Source organism: Capra hircus, chromosome 2 (assembly GCF_001704415.2).
Source record: "Capra hircus breed San Clemente chromosome 2, ASM170441v1, whole genome shotgun sequence".
Lineage (NCBI taxonomy): Eukaryota > Metazoa > Chordata > Mammalia > Artiodactyla > Bovidae > Capra > Capra hircus.
In genome coordinates this window covers 50,084,291-50,103,466 of record NC_030809.1, presented here as the reverse complement: position 1 = coordinate 50,103,466, position 19,176 = coordinate 50,084,291, and the positions used below count along the sequence as shown (strand labels likewise).

Here is a 19,176-nt window from a genome sequence, read left to right as displayed (position 1 = left end):
TGGGCCTGAATAAGTTCAATACTTTAAATCAAACACCCACACTAACAGTGACTTCCTGTGCAAGTCTTTAAAGAGCTGTTTTGGTTAAAGCCCATCTAAAATCTTGCAAATATTAAAAAAAAAAAAAAAGATGATAACCAAACATTTCCTCCTGTACTATTTCCTTGACTGAGGGTGGGGACTTAGGGAGAGGCTATTTCAGATCTGTTCACATCATGACACAATGGGCCATCAGTCACACAATTCTTGATTATTCCTATTTAACAGGGAATCAAGGGGAAAACATCCACTAAAACACTTTGGCAATATTTTCCACCACCAATCCTTTTACTAGGGCTATTTATATAACAAAATCTTAATCACATCCTATCCTTTCTGGCTTCATTTTAATGATTTCAGAAAGAGGAAAGAGAGTAGGAAGGAACCAGGAAGGATGGTGGGGAAGGAGAAAACACAGCAGCAGAAACTGGCGCTGGATCATTCATTCATTCAATTAGTAGTTGCTGATAGCCTACTATCAGGCTCGCCAGAGCCCTGCACACTGAAAAGCGGGAGGCACAAACACTTTCCCCTAGAAGAGAAGGGCAAATAAATGGCTTAGCTTCCACCTTCCCAAGCCCCACACTAATCAAGGAGCTAAAAATGGCTTAAAACCAGAAGTGAGAGGCTCAACCACCACAAAACTTGCCGAGTCCATGTGAGAAGGAAAATGAAAGTACTCATTAAATACGTCTGTATTTAGGCATGTCTGAAGATTAGACAGTTCCGTGAAAAACATTCTCTTCAGATGGCAATTTCAGATATTTCCCATGAAATTCAAAAAACAAAGAACACTGCAGAGGTGTTCTGGGGGTGAGGGCATGGGAAACCCTTAGTCTTTCAGCAATTCTCCCAGTCACAAGTGTTTTCAAACAAGAATGAATTTCTATGGCCTTCAGTGTATCACAGTTATTCACCCAAAGTTGAACATGAGGCAATATTCTTTCAGCCCTATACACAGTGGGCTCACTCTTCTAGACCAGCTTAGAAGTGGGTGATAACAATTCTGATCTGGACGGTACAGATGACATGACTCTAGAACCACATAATAATTATCAGGCGGCAGACTTCAGCACTCTGTCCTGGGGTGTTTATACAGTGTTTCAAGCTGTATCCTAAATATAACTGTAGAAGTGACACACGGTTTCACAAGTGCTGTTTAAGAACAGGATAGGCAAACGAAATGCACCGCAGGCTGAGCTAGGGGAAAAACAAGAAGTCTACCCCGACTGAGAGTCAGTAAGCCAAGCAACATCCAGCGGCCTCGGTTTCTCCCTCTGAAAAATGAGGATTCTAGAGTTCACGTGCCTCCTCCACATGCTTTATAATACTGTTCAGAAAATGGTGGAAGTCTTCGGATACTTTAGATACAAAGTTTCTATCAATGTTTTCTAAAGTTATGCACTACAAGAATTTCCTCACAAATCTTCTTAAACAAGTCCCTACAGTCTTAATTCTTTCTCTCTATAGGCTCAGAAGAGAAAAATGAAGTTAACTTTTAGATGAAAAACCACAATATTGTGATTATCCTCCAGTTAAATTATTTTTTTTTAAAAAGATGACGTGAGTTGACTGACCACCCTTCTGCTCCTCATTAACCAATTCAAGGTGCCCATCTTCTCCCAAGATCAAAGAGAACTGGCACAGGAAGAGTTTTAGAATAACTCAAATGGCTCTGAAAGTGCAAGAATAGAACGTAAATTCTCTTTACAACTATAATGACATGCACATTGGAAACCACACAAAAACATACACACTCACCCAAACTCATAATGCACACAGAAACTATCAGACTTAGCTTCAGAGAGAACTTTCTAGAAGAGTCAGAAATATCAGATAAGTAGATACTATTGATATTTATTTCTTAAATTTATAATCTCCATTTGTAAAAGTTAACTATATCCTTTAAATTACTTAATTGTTTAAACTGGCTCTTTATAAAACTAAAACCATTTTCATGCCCACATTAATCTGGAGTTCCTACTCAAAGAAACTAAAGATAGTATTTTTAGCACACAATGGGAAATAATATTAAGATTTCTGTTTTGCTCTTAAAAATAAGCAGTAAAGTTCTCCTCCCCTGTCTTGGCTCTCTTGGAGTATCAAAAGTATATTTTAACTGTTTCTGAGCCCACATGTGGAATTTAAAAATCCAGTTTAAAAGGCAAATCATTTAAAATATAAACACATGACTTCCTTTTCTATAGTGATTCCTAGAGGGAGGGAAAAAAGTCTGAGTACAAACAAACTGTTTAAAGAGGTTTTTTTTTTTTTTTTTTTAATTAAAAGCATACGACAAAAGCTAACTAAGCTTCTGCTTTCTCCTGGAAAAAAAATAAAGGCAAGACTCCCGCATCTTAATCTAATTAAATCTAACTTAAAGTTCAGTTTAGGTAATACCAAGACTGTAAGAGGGCAGCCCTCAATTTCTGAAGAAATTTCCAAGTGTGTGCTTGCATTAGAGCAAGGGTTGGCAGACTTTCTGCAAAGAGTCAGTAAATATTTTCAATGCTGCAGGTCATATAGGCTCTGTCACAAGGACTGCCCTCTCATGGCCTGAAAGCACCCCACAGACAGTACATAAACAAATGAGGGAGGCTAGATTCTGTTTTATTTATGGACTCTGAAATGTGAATGTCATATAATTTTCATGTGCGTCAAAATATTACTCTTTGATCTCTTTCAACCACTTAAAAATGTAAAACCTGTTCTTCTCACAGGCCATGTAGGCGGTAGGCTGAACCTGGCCTGTGCACAGTGAGTGGTCTGCCAGCCTCTGAGTCAATGTCATAGAAGATTGGATGGGGGGGGGGGGTCAGCTCATCTTAGTCAATGTCCTTAGCACATAAAGGAAACTGAGGCCCAGAGAGGTGTGATGACCACCAGGATCTCCCAGCAAATTCACAACAGAAATGGAGGTGAGAATTAGACCTCAGGAAAGGCTAATTGAAAGGTAAAGCAGTGATGAAGAAATGCCCGTCTTGAGTTCAACTCAAATGGACAGGCAGTGGGTGTTCAACACCAGAGATGTCACAGCAAACTAGTCACCAGCAATAGCAGCCTTCAATACCTGCCCACCCACTAGGTAAAACAATATATCAGTTGCCTGCCCACTACACTGATTCTGGGAGAAGGCAATGGCACCCCACTCCAGTACTCTGGACTGAGAGACTTCACTTTCACTTTTCACTTTCATGCACTGGAGAAGGAAATGGCAACCCACCCCAGCGTTCTTGCCTGGAGAATCCCAGGGACGGGGGAGCCTGGTAGGCTGCCGTCTATGGGGTCGCACAGAGTCGGACACGACTGAAGCGACTTAGCAGCAGCACACTGATTCTGAGGGTTCTGTATCAGCAGTGAGGACCCAAAGATGAGCCAGATACCCATCAGCCTGACTCCGGTCTTCTGGGTACACAGCCCTGCTCATTTCTTCTGCAGCCAAATTACAACCTCCACTTTGGTTATCCTGATCCTAGAACTCCAAGAAAAAAGGTCAATGTGGCCAAAGAGCAGAGATCAATGTTAAAAATTATTTTAAAGAACAGAGTAGAGAAAGGACGGCCAGCTTCAACCTACCTTCAACAGCATGCCCAACAGCATCTCAGAAACCAACATGGTCAACCTCCCTCTCATACCTACTTCCTTCCCTCTTTTTTAAAATGTTTGTCTCTTCCTATTAATATTTTTCTTTCTTTAATCTTCTCTTTTTTCTTTTTTTGGTGGGGCGTCTCTGATGGCTCAAATGGTAAAGAATCCACCTTCAATGCAGGAGACCTAGGTTCAAACCCCTGGAGAAGGGACTGTAACAATTCTTATTTTCATTTTCCCTTCACTCTTTTTATTTTGCCCTATACTTTCACTGGGTATAAACTCAACTGAAATACACTTTAAAATTAAAATACACACATGTATTCAATGATTAATTTACCTCCTCTCTAAATAGCATTCTGTAGTTTTAAGAGAAAAAAAAGACTCCAAATTAAAGTGACTTTTTACAAAGGATCTATCATCTCTTTTAAGTGTTTTTTTTCCAGAGAAATTTAGGGTTTTCTATCCTATTCATTCAAGGCTTGAAGTTTTACACCAGTGCTACCAGTGTTTTTTAGAAATTCCATTATGATGATATTTTACGAAGATTGCTCTATCAACTATTTTGTTCTTACACACTTCCTCAGAAAAGACACCATTATATACTTCTGTGAAGAGGAAGTGGCATTCTTATAAGTAATTTTCAGTTCTTTTTGACAACTTAAATCAAGAATGACTGCAAACACCTCAGAATTTTTTCAATGCACAATTATTCTCCTATCTAAACATAAGATTCTTCAAATTAAGTGAATTGATGTGTTTAAAATGAAAGAAAAAAGAAGGACCAAAATGCTACAATTCAAATCTCTGGATAGAGATTTCACAATAATAAAACACTTCCTACTAACATTGTTTAAGCTAGAGAGAAAGCTGACCAGATAAATAGGCATAAACTTAAAACATAATCAAAATCATATTTTAATTGAAATTAAAGAGCTGAAATTGACTCTAGAGAGCTAGTCTCTTCAATCTGACAGAAGAGGAACCAACTAGAGATCAAAGACTACTGAGTGCCTACTGTAAGCCACTTGCTGGACAAAGGCTTTTCTCACTTGATTTCCACAACTTTCCCATCAAGTATTTATTACACCTATTTTATCATCAAGGAAAGTGGTGTCATGGCAAGACTGATACAGCTAGTTAGGAGCAGAGATGTTCTTACAGCCCAGATTTCCAGGTATCGATTTAAGGATCCTTTTAACTATGCCACTCCCATGTAATATTTTTGGAAATTGCTCATTGTGATGTCACAACATTTTAAAACATTTTAAATACAGAAAAGAGTACCCTAGAAACTTGACATAAGACTCTTTGCTAAAGAACAGAGCTCCTCAAAACAAGATTATTCCTTCTTGACTGCTAAGAAAAGGAGCATTAGCAGTTAAACATTACATGCACTTCATGGGCCCCAAGACATAATTGTACTGAGGCTCCTAGGCACCTAAAACCCCATTCACTTGCCTTCTAAATGACTTCATGACAGAATCATTTATTCAAGTTGTAGCTGGCCATTTCTCAAGTTTATAGTCTATTCTGATATCTGGACTCCATTAAGAAGGACAGGGAAAGATTTTCACACTTGCAGAAATAAATGAAGATATTTCAGCACGCCTAAAGAAACACTGAAATCCCTGGAGCAAGGAGCAACACCCATTTCCAGTTCAGGTAAGAAGAGAGGCTGCGGGGAGGGTGGGGACAGCAGGGTCATTAAAATAGAGCCCTATAACTGCTTGCTGTCTTAAAAAAACTACCGGAATTAAATAGAAATGAGGTTAAAATGTTAATGTAACAAAATGATTTTTGGCAACTCTAGTATCTCAAATTGCTCTGGAAAAACCTTACCCTGAAAGAGTTCACAAAAACAAGCCTGGTCTTCCTGTGACTTTAAGGCAGATACTCAAATATCTTGACTGGAGTCATGAGGGCCACTTTGACTAAGTCAACAGGTGGGGTGAACCTCACAACTAACTCAGAAGCAAACTGCTTTAGTCAACAAAACTAGCAGAACTGTGTGCTTTTCTGACAATCAAAAGGATTCTAAAAATTCAACTGAAGATACTCCATCAAGTGAGAGTGAAGGGCTCAGAAGGGGCACAAAAGGAGCCAGAAGAAGTGAAAGAAAGGGAAACCATTTCCAGAAAGAGTAAGTCACTGAAATATTTTAAGTGTCCTGGTCAAATATTAAGGGTTTGTGGGGGATTTCTTGTTTTCTATGATAAGGATCCTCTTTTTAAACATAACCACAATACCATAATCATACTTTAAGTCATCAAAGAGCCAGTCAGGATCCAAATGTCTCCAACCATCTCTTAGAAGTATGTTAGTTTGCATCAGAATCCAATTAGTCTTAATTCTCATTTAATCTATATATTTCCCCTCCATCTTTCTTTTTTCTTGCCCTTTTTTTTTTTTTTTTAAGAAATGAGGTCTTGTAGAATCCCCATAGTCAACATTTTTTAACTTAGAAAATGTATTAAGGCTTCCCTGGTGGCTCAGTGGTAAAGAATCCACCTTCAAATGCTAGAGACACAGATTTGCTGCCTAGTCCGGGAAAATCCCACATGCCGTGGAGCAACTAAGCCCATACGCCACAGCTACTGAGCCTGTGCTCTAGAGCCCGGGAACCGCAACTGCTGAAGCCCGAGCGCCCCAGAGCCCGCGCTCCATAACAAGAGAAGCCAACAGTGAGAAGCCTGTGCGCGGCAACTGCAGAGTAACCCCTGCTCGCCGCAACTAGAGAAAAGCCCACGCAGCAACAAAAGCCCAGCACAACAACAAATAATTACTGTTTTTTACTGTATCAGGTTAAAAACAGGCCATCTCTAGACCTACTACATTATTCCATCAATGTCCCACACCATGAAGACTATCCAGTCTCTTTCAGTGAGGTCCATGCTACTCCAGGACACATGTCTGTCCAAAAAACTTGCCATGACAAGTAATATATGCAACATTCTATTCAAGTACTAGAGGGTGTCATGGAGACAGAAGACCCATAGGTAACACCTTACCTTATGCTATAGTACTTTTGGAACAAACTGGGGTACAAGTTAGTTTTTAAAAGATTATGCCTAAGCAACAAATGGAAATAATGAGCTCTGTCCAAATGCAAACTCATGTAGGTCTCCAAGAGAGGACACATAGTACCTATCAGAAGAACTCAAGTGAGAAAGATTCGTTATTAATAATATACATACACCTCTCCTATCAAGTTTGCACATTAACTATCTCTTCCTTTAGTTCTTCTGCCCTACTAGAATGAACCCGGTGCTTCAGTAAATACACAGTCCTCAAATATATGGTATGCCACTCATCTGGGATGCCTTCCACCCACAACTTGCTGCTTAAATAATTTCTTTCTTCAAGGACCAGTTGCACTCACTCTAGCTCCTGGAAACCTTTACCCATTTCTAGACTCCTGGAGTCCCTAATTAGTACCCCGAAAATGTAGTCTAAACCTGCACTATAGCTGTTTTGAGAATAATAGTACACATGTATTAAATAAAGATTTGAGGAAGGTCTTCCGTATACAAGGCATTCAAGGTCATCTCTAACAAGACCATGAGTTCCATGGGGAAAAAGGTCTCTTGTGATGCTATACCTATTTCAGGAGTCTAGAAGCACAGTGGCTAAGAATGTGTACTTGAAGTCAGGCTTGCCCAAATGTGTTGAATCACAGACTCATAATTACTTAACCTCTCAGATCTTTTTCATCATCTGTAAAATAGAATGATAACAGCCAGTCTTTCATAGAGATGTTATTAGGATCAAATCACATAAAGCATGAGTATTAACTTGTCTTCAGTTCAGTTGCTCAGTTGTATCTGACTCTTTGCAACCCCATGAACCACAGCACACCAGGCCTCTCTGTCCATCACCAACTCCTGGAGTTTACCCAAACTCATGTCCATTGAGTGGGTGATGCCATCCAGCCATCTCATCCTCTGCCGTCCCCTTCTCCTCCTGCCCTCAATCGTTCCCAGCATCAGGGTCTTTTCAAATGAGTCAGCTTTTCACATCAGGTGGCCAAAGTATTAGAGCTTCAGCTTCAACATCAGTTCTTCCAGTGAACACCCAGGACTGATCTCCTTTAGGATGGACTGGTTGGATCTCCTTGCAGTCCAAGAGACTTTCAAGAGTCTTCTCCAACACTACAGTTCAAAAGCAGCAATTCTTCTGTGTTCAGCTTTCTTTACAGTCCAACTCTCACATCCATACATGACTACTGGAAAAACCACAGCCTTAACTAGACAGACTTTTGTTGACAAAACAATGTCTCTGCTTTTTAATATGCTGTCTAGGTTGGTCATAACTTTCCTTCCAAGGAGTAAGCGTCTTTTAATTTCATGGCTGCAACCACCATCTGCAGTGATTTCGGAGCCCAAAAAAAGTCAGCCACTGTTTCCACTGTTTCCCCATTATCTTGTCTCCTCATTACCAATTCTCTCTAGTCTTATCTGTTCTTATTCTTTATGGAAAGAAGAGGAGTAGAGGACTCCAACAGAGTTACTGCCACGGAGATGGAGTTCAAACACTCCTTGATGGTTTGAATACATGGAAGATACACTTTGCCATGGGTGTGAGTGTCCCTTCCCAAAATATTTAGGATCCCTTTTCCTAGTGTCACCCTGATACTTTCCCTGTGAAGAAATGGAACTTGCTCATAACTAAATACAATGTAAACCTATCTCCATCCAAATTTAAAAAGAGAGGAAACAAGAAAAAAAAAAAGACCAAAAATGATATTTTATCTTCTGATGGGGCCAATGGATGTATGGATGTGAAAGCTGGACTATAAAGAAAGCTGAGTGCTGAAAAACTGATGCTTTTGAACTGTGGTGTTGGAGAAGACTCTTGAGAGGCCCTTGGACTGCAAGAAGATCAAACCAGTCAATCATAAAGGAAACCAGTCCTGAATATTCATTGGAAAGATTGATGCTGAAGCTGAAACTCCAATACTTTGGCCACCTGATGCAAAGAACCAACTCATTGGAAAAGACCTTGATGCTGGGAAGGACTGAAAGCAGGAGAAGAAGGGTATGACAGAAGATGAGATGGTTGGATGGCATCACTAATGCAATCGACATGAGTTTGAGCAGGCTCCGGGAGCTGGTGATGGACAGGGAAGCCTGGCGTGCTGCAGTCCATGGGGTCACAAAGTCAGACATGACTGAGCAACTGAACTGAACTGGGGCCAAAAATTTAGTTTTGAATGGAAACCCAAGAAGCTCTGCTTACAGAAGCTTTTCCAAATTTTTGAGTACCTCATGAGTAAAAATCTTTTGAACATGAACATATATACACATATATACATATTTATTTCACTTAAATAGTTATTGAGCATTCACTGTGTGCATTACACTATTCTAAATGCTTGTAATTAATAAAGACTTTTGTTGTTGTTGTTCATTCTGTTGAGCATTTAGGAAGTCGGGCCTGAGGCAGAAGTGCACCTGGCATGACCAACTGTTACTGAAACCCTGTACCTGTGCCCAAAGCACAGTGAGGTCAAACAATGCCAGAACCGAGCTTGGAACAGAGCAAGGTTCACTGCAGGGCCATGCCAAGGAGACGGGTGGCACATGCCTTTAAAACCCCAAACTCCCCAAAAGCTTTTATTAAAGCTCCTTTCTAGGAAAGGTGAGGGAGGTGCCTGGTTATTTGTTGCAAACTTCTTGGTATCAGATCCTTTGCTCTTGAAGTCAAGCCATGGTCAGGTAACAATGTTCCTGCAAATCTTCGCCAAATGTTATTCTCCATTCTGACAAGAAAGGACAAAGTCCCAAGGCTCAAATTTCACCCTTCGAGGTCCAGATCCTGGCTAAGAGAAGAGAGATCTCAGCTGGCAGCTCCCTCAGGGCCAGGTCCCCACGTCTTGCCCAGCCATTATCAATGATGAAGCTGGGCGCCCAGGACACAGCTGGCCCTCAGGTTCCTCAGGCCACCCAAAGCAGGGTAGGGGGAATGCAGATCCCACAGACTGCAACCTATGCAGACTGCTGCTGCTATTAGGTTGCAGAGACAGGGATTGGGGCGAGCTTCACTGCTGCCTCAAGGCCTGGGCCAAGGCTAGTGGGTGGCCTTGGTGAGGGCTCTGGAGCCCTGCAGGACAGAGCACCCAGAATGTTCCCTGGGCCCCCCAGCGCACCTGCTAACCAGAAGCCAGTGGGTGTGCTGGAAGGCTCCAGGGAGAAGGCTGGTATCAGTCTCTTACCTCACTCCCCACCTGACAACCACCACGCCCACCAACTATTAGCTGAATGGCCGACTAACCGTGGCTTGTTGACTGTTAGCTCCTTGGGGGACGGGCCCCATTGTGCTGACCAATTGCTGAGCAGGACCACTAATGGTAGCTCATTGACAGTTGGCTGTTTGTAGGCAGGGCCCACTGTGGTGCTGACCAATGGCTGAGCAGGACCGCTAACAGTTCCAACGTGAAGTGGGCTGGGATGGGCTGGGCAGGTTGCTGGCACACAGCAACACCCGAATGTTAAGGGCTGTGCTCAGCAGAGCTCTATTACACACTGAACAGTGAGGAGGCTGGTGTGCTGGAGCCAGGGAGAGAGGAGAAGAGACATGGCTGCACAGGTGAATGGCAGAGGTGAGTGGAGGGGACCCGGTGTGACACCCCAGACAACAGGTTTTACTCTGGCTGAGACTGGAGGACTTTGAACAGGGAAGCTACATGATCTCAGATCCATCCCACTGACAGCTATGCTGAATAGAGTCCAGGGGCCAAGGCTGGATGGGGAAGATTGATCAGACTGCTACTGCAATAATCTAAGAGATAGTTTGGACAAGGTGGCAAAAAGTGGAAAGGAGAGCTGAGAGGCTTTTGTAGTGCTGGTATACAACATATGTTAAAAATAAAAAATAATTAAGGATTTTTAAAAGAAATATTCTAATATTTCCTTTCTCAAACTCAGTAAGACATCCCACTCACCCCTGGAGTGGAGGTACCCCCTCTTCTCTTGGAGACCACTGTTTAACAATAATTGGTTGGTGGACTTGTCTCAGTTAACCTGAATTTCTGCCTGGCTTTCTGTTGTAACACTTGTCCTGTGTTCACGTCCCATCTTTCTCTTCATTCTGCCAGTCTTAGATACCAAAACAAGTTTCCTCCACAGACTGAGCGTACCTACCATACAGAGAACATTGATCGTATGTAGGAATTCCCTTCTTGTGAAAATCTGTGGTCTTTGGGTCCATTGCACACAGTATCTGGGTGGGGCCAATGGTTGAGAAACAGACTTGTTAGAACCAGATGTTATGGTGGAGTTCAACAGAACAGGATTAAGCGAATCCAAGCTGTTTGCTAAAGCAGCCCCCTCTGCTGAAGACTACAGCGGCCCCAGCTCACCACAGCTCTCAACAGAAAAACCTGGGGTCTACAAGTTCGCTCCCCTTGCTCACAAGAGGCTCAAGGAGTCTCAAAGGCCACACTGAGAAAAGCCCTAAGGGTTCTGAACATGCCCTAAAAGATGGCATTTTAGGGGAAAGGACCCCTGATTCTTCGGCAGAACTGTGGGTGCTGGAAGGAAAATCAGAAGTTCATGGAAGGCAGATACATTTTGAAACCAGATTCCATGAGTTTAGAAGAGGTTGATACTGAAGTACCTGGGGTGCTGCTCTCTCAGAATGTTAAAATGCTGGAAGAATTTAGAAGACTCTCCACCCACCCACTCCCATGCAACAAAGAAACTAATGCCAGGAGTTGTCCAAAGCTGCACAACTGGAGAGAAAAAGAACCATGAGTAGAATCCAGATCTTTGCATTCCTAGTCAAGAGTTGTTTTTAAAATAAATGAAAGCAAAATTAAAGCAATTTAGCATAGAAATCTTTAGAAACAGGTTATAACTGTGATTAAATGTTGCATGAGACATGGGTTCGATCTCTGATCCAGGAAGATCCCACATGCTGTGGAGCAACTAAGCCAGTGCACCACAACTATTGGGCCTGCGCTCTAGCGTCCATGCTCTGCAACAAAAGCAGCCACTACAGTGAGAAGCCCACAAACCGCAACTAGAGCAGCCCTCACTTGCCACAACTAGAGAAGAGACCACAGGCAACAAAGACCAGAACAGCCAAATAAATAAATACAATTTAAAAATATATACATATATACCTTAGAAAGTTACACAGGAGGGTGAAGGAGGGGATTAGAGACAAACGAGAACCAAGAAATATAAGCAAACATTGACTTAGTAGAGCTTAAAATGGCCCAAAGGTGGACTACATGATTATTTTCTTTGCTTGGCCCAATTAACAGAGTACTAGACAATTTTGTTTTCAAAAGGAGAGACAAGTGAAAGAACCGTTAAAAGTTATGATATCATCATAAAAAACTAGAGTTGTGAGTCATTAATTTCAACCACTTGGGCTACCAACTCTCTTAGAAGCATGAACACTGAAAAAAAAACCTGCTCTCCTAACTTCTGATGGCGAAGCACAAGGCAAAGATGATGTTGGCCAAAGGGTAGTAAAAGTGAAGTGAAGTCGTTCAGTCATGCCAAGTCTTTGCAACCCCATAGACTGTAGCGTACTGGGCTTCTCTGTCCATGGGATTTTCCAGGCAACAGTACTGGAGTGGATTGCCATTTCCTTCTCCAGGGGATCTTCCCAACCCAGGGCTCGAACCCGGGTCTCCCGCATTGTAGATAGACGCTTTACCATCTGAGCCACCAGGGAATAGTCAATAAAATTGATCATCTATAAAATGAATAATCTTAGATAATCTTGGATTATCTATAAAATAAAACTGGGGGACAGGGCAGGAATCAGTTTCCAAATTATTGACTTTGGAACTGGATGTTAACTATTTGACTTGGTCACCTGGGGAGCTCAATTAAGAGTTCATCTGCATACACCCTCCTTGGCCACTATACCACCAGCATCACCACCACCCATGGAGGGGTATGTCACACAGCAAAGGGGGTGGAGCCTGGGCACTGGAGAGGCAGCCAGTCCACTCTCTTCATTTATAAAGAGGAGCCTCAGGCCTACAGGGAGAAGGCAATGGCAACCCACTCCAGTACTCTTGCCTGGAAAATCCCATGGACAGAGGAGCCTGGTAGGCTGCAGTCCATGGAGTCGAAGAGTCGGACATGACTGAGTGACTTCACTTTCACTTTCATGCCTTGGAGAAGGAAATGGCAACTCACTCCAGTGTTCTTGCCTGGAGAATCCCAGGGACGGGGGAACCTGGTGGGCTGCCGTCTATGGGGTCGCACAGACTCGGACACGACTGAAGCGACTTAGCAGCAGCAGCAGGCTCACAGAGGCTAACCTGACTGGCCAAGGGTTGGCTGAGGCACAACATATGTCACCCCTCCCTTATCCCATGTCCACAGCAAACAATGATCATCAATCACCACACCTTCCCCATCTCCGGCTGCAAGAGCCACAGTGCTGCTGACATATCCCTCCTGCAACCTCCCTCCCGCACCCCACACCCACCTGTTCCCAGCTAGCTGGTCAAAGCTAACGTAGGAGAACAAACCCAATTTCCAACTCTGGCCTTACATAAGGTCATAAAACAGTCTTTATTATACCTGCTTCAGTATAAATCCGACTGCAAAGCGAGTGACTAGTCTCACTATTACTGTTAAGTCTGAAGTGAGCAAACATAGTCTAAGTGGTGTGACCATGTGTCCAGGTTTACTGGGGACAGCCACACCTGTTTCCTCAACCTAATAGTTAATAGTACCCTGTATCATTCTCAAAGGTGTCCCAGTTTGAATCAAAATAATATGGCCATCCATGTTCTATATAACTCCTAATCAACCATAAACACATATCTGTTTTTTAAGTCCATAGTGTTTCAGGGGGGAAAAAAAAACTGACCCAGTCACCAGCAGTTTTACAGGGCATTTTCAAATAATACTAAACACAAATAATCCTTGAAAGGACCCTGTTACTACTCCCACCAACTTCTATTATATATTGAGCTTCAATATGGAATTTTCCTTGGGGAAAAAAAAACAAAAAGAACCATAGTTTATGCAAGTTTGGAAACCACAGATTATCAGATCTCTGTAGCCCCTGTTTTTAAATTATTTCATGTTCTACTTTCACCTATAAAATTCACATTATATTGATAACAAAAGAAGCCATTCCTTTAAAAAGAAGGAATCATTTTAAAAAATGTTTCAGGCCTGTTGCTGGCACAAACAAGTGCGCCTTTTTTTAGTTTATATTTACTCTCTGTTTAGAGAAAAAGAGGAAGTAAAAGTTGAAACCTTAAAAAAAAGTTTCAGTCAATCCAGGGCTAGACCTTGTGTACCGCTGTTGTATCTACACTAAAGCAGCCAGTTGCGTATTGGCAGGCATAAATTTCAATTTATTTGGAAAAGCCATTGGTCTAAACATCATAGGTATAACCTTTATGCTCAAGAGAAAGATATCATCAGGTAGAAATTTTAAATTCTCACCTGGCTACCTAGACAGAAGACTAGAGGGAAGTATATCATAGCTCTGAGTATACAGATATAGAGACTTCAGATGGTTTAAACAGGTTTTCTTTTTGGTTATCTAGCTTTCTGATTTTTCTACAATGATCATAGTTCATTTACTAATGACCAAGAAAAAAACAATCACCAACTCACCAATCAACACATCATTCTCTAGGGTAGGGAGGTGAAAGGCAAACAGGATAAGTCAGGCACTAGTCTGGCAGGAGTAGAGACCTCAGAACAGCTCCTGACTCTGCCATACCTACTGTGGGAGTCTGGCTCACCTGATGGCTTCCCGGTAAATAAGAGCAGGCATCTGTAAGGGCTTCAGCTACACTGCCCTTTCAACTATTGTAAGTACAGCCATGTGGTTAGAGCCCCACCTGTGCAATCAGACCGCTGTGCAGGACACTGCACTCCATCACATACTGGGTGAGTGACCTCAAACAAGTCAATTAGCCTCTTTATTCATCTGTAAAGCAGGAATCACACCACCACCTACCTCCTTGTATGGCTGTGAAGATTAAGACAGATGATTCACGGCAAGGGCCCAGCATATAATAAGATCACAATAATGTAAGCCATTATTAGGTCTCTGCCATGAAACACCAGTCCTCAAGTGCACTCCCCAAACCACGTGACTGCATCTCAAAACAACCAGAGAAGGGTCCAAAGAATGAAGCTTTTATTTTCCCTTCTCTGCTGAAGGCAGGACTGGACACAGAGTTTGCTATAAGCCCAGCGCTGCTGGGAGGACAAGGGCAGCCCAGTAAAATATGTAATGTGCCCCACACTATGGTCTAGAAACACTGCTTTCAAAGTTGCAGGATTTCCAGTTTCTTGCCACTGCCACAGCTGCCAGCCATTGCCTTTGGCAAGGAGGTGAGTGACTAAAATATGAGCCAGGACTTGGCAAGAGGACACCAAACCAGAAGGCCTCCAGGCAGGAAGCTCCAAAAAGGGCCACCTACAGCAAGAATCCTAGAGAAGGAGATGGCATTCTGCTGTCATTAGCAAATTCAGGAAAGAATGGTGAACATTTCAAAGGTCCGACAGAACTTACCATTCTGCTTCAGAACTTTGAAAAACTTTGGGGAGGAGGTACCAGGCCAGATATGACATTCTTAAAATCACTGCAATGTCTTCACTATATGACATAAAGAACACCCCCCTCATCCCATAAAGTTCAATATTGCAAGGAATTTCACATCTATAACTAAGATGTATTACATTTAGATGTAAAGAAATTCTTCCCAAACTTAAAATTATCTCACTTTATAAAGATATAAATAAAATCCCAATATCCATCGATGAGGAAATAATTACCTTGTTATGTTAATTACATAGGTGAGTGTGTTCTGTGCTGTATAGGGTGATCAGCTTGTCCTGATTTGCCTAGAATCTCCTGGTTTTAGTACCAAAAGTCCCATATCCTTGAAAACCCCTCAGTCTTGGCAAATCAGGAAGATCAGCCCCCCTAACGCTGTAAGAAAAATGATGTGTATTGTGTGAAGGGGAAAACAGAAGAGACACAGTTACAAATGCAGAAGTGCTCAATGCCAAGTCTATTTGCAGCAATAGCTCCTAGTTCCTTTTCATAGTGAAAAAAGAAAAAAAAAACTAAACCCCACACTTGCCTCTCCCTTCCTCCTTTCTTTTAACTCTCCCAAAACAGAGCTAGGAAAAGGCATTTTCCTCCTCTTGCATGACAGAGATGTCAGCGAGGGACTGACTACCGAGGAGGTGACCACCATCGCCAGCAAGCTCCTGCACCCAGTTTCAGCAGGACAGGAAATGCCAATTCTTTCATATACACATGAAACTTATCTATTATAAACCAGTTATGTCAATTAAATGAATTATAAAACTCAAAAACAAAAATCTAAATAATAAAACAAAAAACCCAAGACAACTAGTGATTCAGGTTATTAACACAAGAATGTGTCTTCATACTAAAAGTCCAAGAACTTTGACAAAAACAAGATCCACCTTGCAAACAGGGCATTAAAAAAATGAGAGAGAATTAACACGTGATTGTTTTAATACACAGCTGAGTGGAGAGCGAGCCATTTCTACAAACTCGTAAGGTCCAGATCTGAAGCAGGTGGTTCCCTACCATAACGGTGAAGCAAAGCTCCTGTAGTAGGAGTTTAAGCAAAGGATTTTAAGCCTCTGATGAGGTTAAGAACCAGCTTCTAAGAATTTAGAGTTTCAAACTGAAAGGTAAGACTATATAAGGCAAGAAAGACCACACAGTTCCTGGACCTAAGGCCTCCCAGAAACCATAATTGTTCACCACTCTACCCCACCCAGTCCACCTCCTCTCCCTCAGGCTTTGCCCCATAGGCTGTCAACTTCTAGGTGTCCATGAATCTTAGAACTCCTTAGTTTCCTGTTATGCATCAGGAGATGGAATCAAATAAACGTTATACAACCCTTTCTTGCCCTCCACAGTGACACTAGTTTGTTGGGGGAAGGGTGGGGATGTATTCAAAAACACTTTAAAAGAGAAACTCTTTGAAAAGTTCTACTCGGACAAGTCCTGGAGAATAACTTTCTAAAATCAAAAAATACTTTTCACCAGGGTTGATCCTGATTTAGCAGAGGATGCCTTGTCAGCCTTTCAACACAGCTGATGATAAGACAGCAGGAGATATCAACCATCCCTAGAAGAAAGGACAGGAATCTGGAAGGCAGGAGACAGGAGTGCATCTCTGCCCTACAAGTCCAAGAGCTGTGTCCTTGAGGAAGACTTGCTTCTCTTGTCTAGACCTCAGTTTCTTTGTTAAAAAATTAAGGATTTGGATGAAGATCACCTTTGGCATCCCTTCCAGCTCTAAAGTTCTATGTAAAATTCTTTTGTGTATGTGAAAATGACAACACCTATTAGAAGCATTTTGTGTACTTTGAAGATGAATATTTAGAAATTAACAGAGAAATATAGTAACTTGCAATGGCAAAAGATAACATGACCAAGGCAGACTAAAATCGAAAGATTTAAAACAAATGTCTAACAGTTGTCAAAGTATGTGACTAAAAGGTGGGGGGTTGGGGGGAGGGCTAAACTAATATCAACTTACAAGTACTCTTAAATGCTCTGGAACCAATGGAAACAAATAGATTCATCACTACCAGCTGCTCCTCCTGCTAAATTTAACAGTAAGGTTCATTTTAATTCAGTGATCCCTCCCCCATATAAAAAGAAAATTTTTAAAGCCTGTAAATACAGAAAGCAAAGCAAAACTTTGACTCTAAAGGCAGGATAACAAATTACTGTGGTGATTGATTGCACTTAAGTCTCAGGAAGTTCTGGCTGGATACTGAGGACAGGGAGGCACCAGATGCAACCCACTTGAGAAGCATGAGATGTTTAAACACCAAGGGCTGGCATGTTTGACCGCCTGTGTCAAAGTCAAGTCTGCCTCTCCGCCTACCAGGACCTCAAAACAATGTTCATTTCACTATCCATGAATAAATGGCAAAAGAAATAAAAGGAAGCTGTTTCCTTTTTTCGTAGGAGGAGTTACAGAGTTTTGTCATACAACTTGGCTGGGCGCTTGTGTCAATGCCCTCAGAGCTGCAGCGTCCGCAAAGGTAGGGGTGTCTCGTGCCTCAGACCTCCAGCGAGGACTGTCAACCGAGCTAGCAAACATCCCCACCTCTCCAAGCAAAGGGCTCTAGAGCTACCCCGTGCTGTGGCTTAGCCGGAAAGCGACAAAGCTCATCAACACAGGCAGAGGGTAGCCCACCGACTGTGAGTGGAACCCCGGGCCGAACTTCACCTCCTCTAGGGACAGCCGTGCCTGAGATCTCCATCGTGCACGACGCACACACAGCCCCTGGGCTACCAAAGAGGAAGTCAGGGTGTCACGTCAAAAGGATAAAGACAGCCCGGCCACACAAGAGCCGCGGTCTGGGCCGGTCTCCAGCTTGGCTGGGAAAAGGGTCCCAGGCTGCGATCCTTCTCCCTCTCCATCCACCTTCCTCTTCCCGGCGGCGCGCACCAGCCTCTCTCCCGCCCGCCCGGGCTGGCGGAGCCCAAGCTGCGCAGCGCCGGAGGAGCACCTCGAGCCTCCCCTCCCCCTGCCCAGCCCGGGCCCGTGGACAACGCACCCCCGCACGCCAGCTAGAGCCCCGCCGCCCCTTCCCCAGCCCCCGGGGCGCCCCAGCCGCCGAGCCGAGCGCGCAGTTCCGACGGCCCAGGGCGGGGACCGAGCCGGGGAGGAGGGCTGCAGCCGCCGGCTTTCGGAGCAGCCGGCGGCCGCACACACTCCTCCCCTTCGCCGCGAGTAAACAGCTCGCGGGCGCGCTCCGTGCCGCGCCCCCATCCCCCTGCCGGGGCTCCGCGCCGCCCTGCGCCCGCGCGTCCCGCCCGCCGGCGCCGCCGCCCCCTACCTGGTCGGTGAGTTTGAGCACTGCCATTCTTCCGCTCCTTCGCGCGCACACACATACAGGTCCCCGGTCCGCAGATGTCACGCCAGGAGCCGGGGAAGCGGAAGGGATTGCCAAGGGAAGGGAAAAAAATCTGGCTCCCGAATTTGACAGCCCTCCCCCTGCTCCTCCTCCTCCTCCGCCTTCTCCTCCTCCTCCCGCCGAGAGGCTGACACTGGCTAGTAGGGTTTGCAGCCGAGCCCGCCCGCCTTTATACAGGAAGTACCGGCTGCTGCCAGCCGGGCCGCCACTGACATCACCGCGCGCTGCCTCGCTCGCCGCCGCGCCGCCTGGGCCGACGCTGCCTCCTGCCGCCCGCGGCCGCGCCTCGCAGCCCGCGGCTCAGGGTGCTCCCAGGCTCCCGCACCGGGCGCGCCACGGTGGGGTCAGACTGCCGCCTGCTTTCGGCACCTGCACACTGCGCGCGGGCTAGCGGGACCGGGCCCCCCGGTCGCCCACGCTGCCCCCCACGCAGAGCGTGCACGTTTAGAGGCCCCCGGGCTGGGGAGGGGTGGGGGGTTGCTGATCGTGACCCCTCCCCTCGCCCTGTCTCACACACACCCCCCCCCACACACACACACACACAACCTCGTGAGCACTCCCTGTGGATACACCCGAGGGGCAATAAAGGCTGCATTCACTTGTAGCCAATTTCAAATCAGGAGAT

At 44.1% G+C, this 19,176-nt stretch overlaps 1 protein-coding gene across 4 annotated transcripts in view; it reads right to left on the bottom strand.

The window, feature by feature from the left end:
• ANKRD44 (ankyrin repeat domain 44) overlaps positions 1-18,697 on the bottom strand; it is a 314,072-nt gene extending 295,375 nt beyond the window's left edge. For all 4 annotated transcript variants that reach the window (XM_018061342.1, XM_018061357.1, XM_018061350.1 and 1 more), the window contains exon 1: positions 18,474-18,697. In XM_018061342.1, coding sequence (XP_017916831.1) covers positions 18,474-18,500 — 27 coding nt within the window. In that variant the 5' untranslated portion in view covers positions 18,501-18,697. The remainder of the gene's footprint in view (positions 1-18,473) is intronic.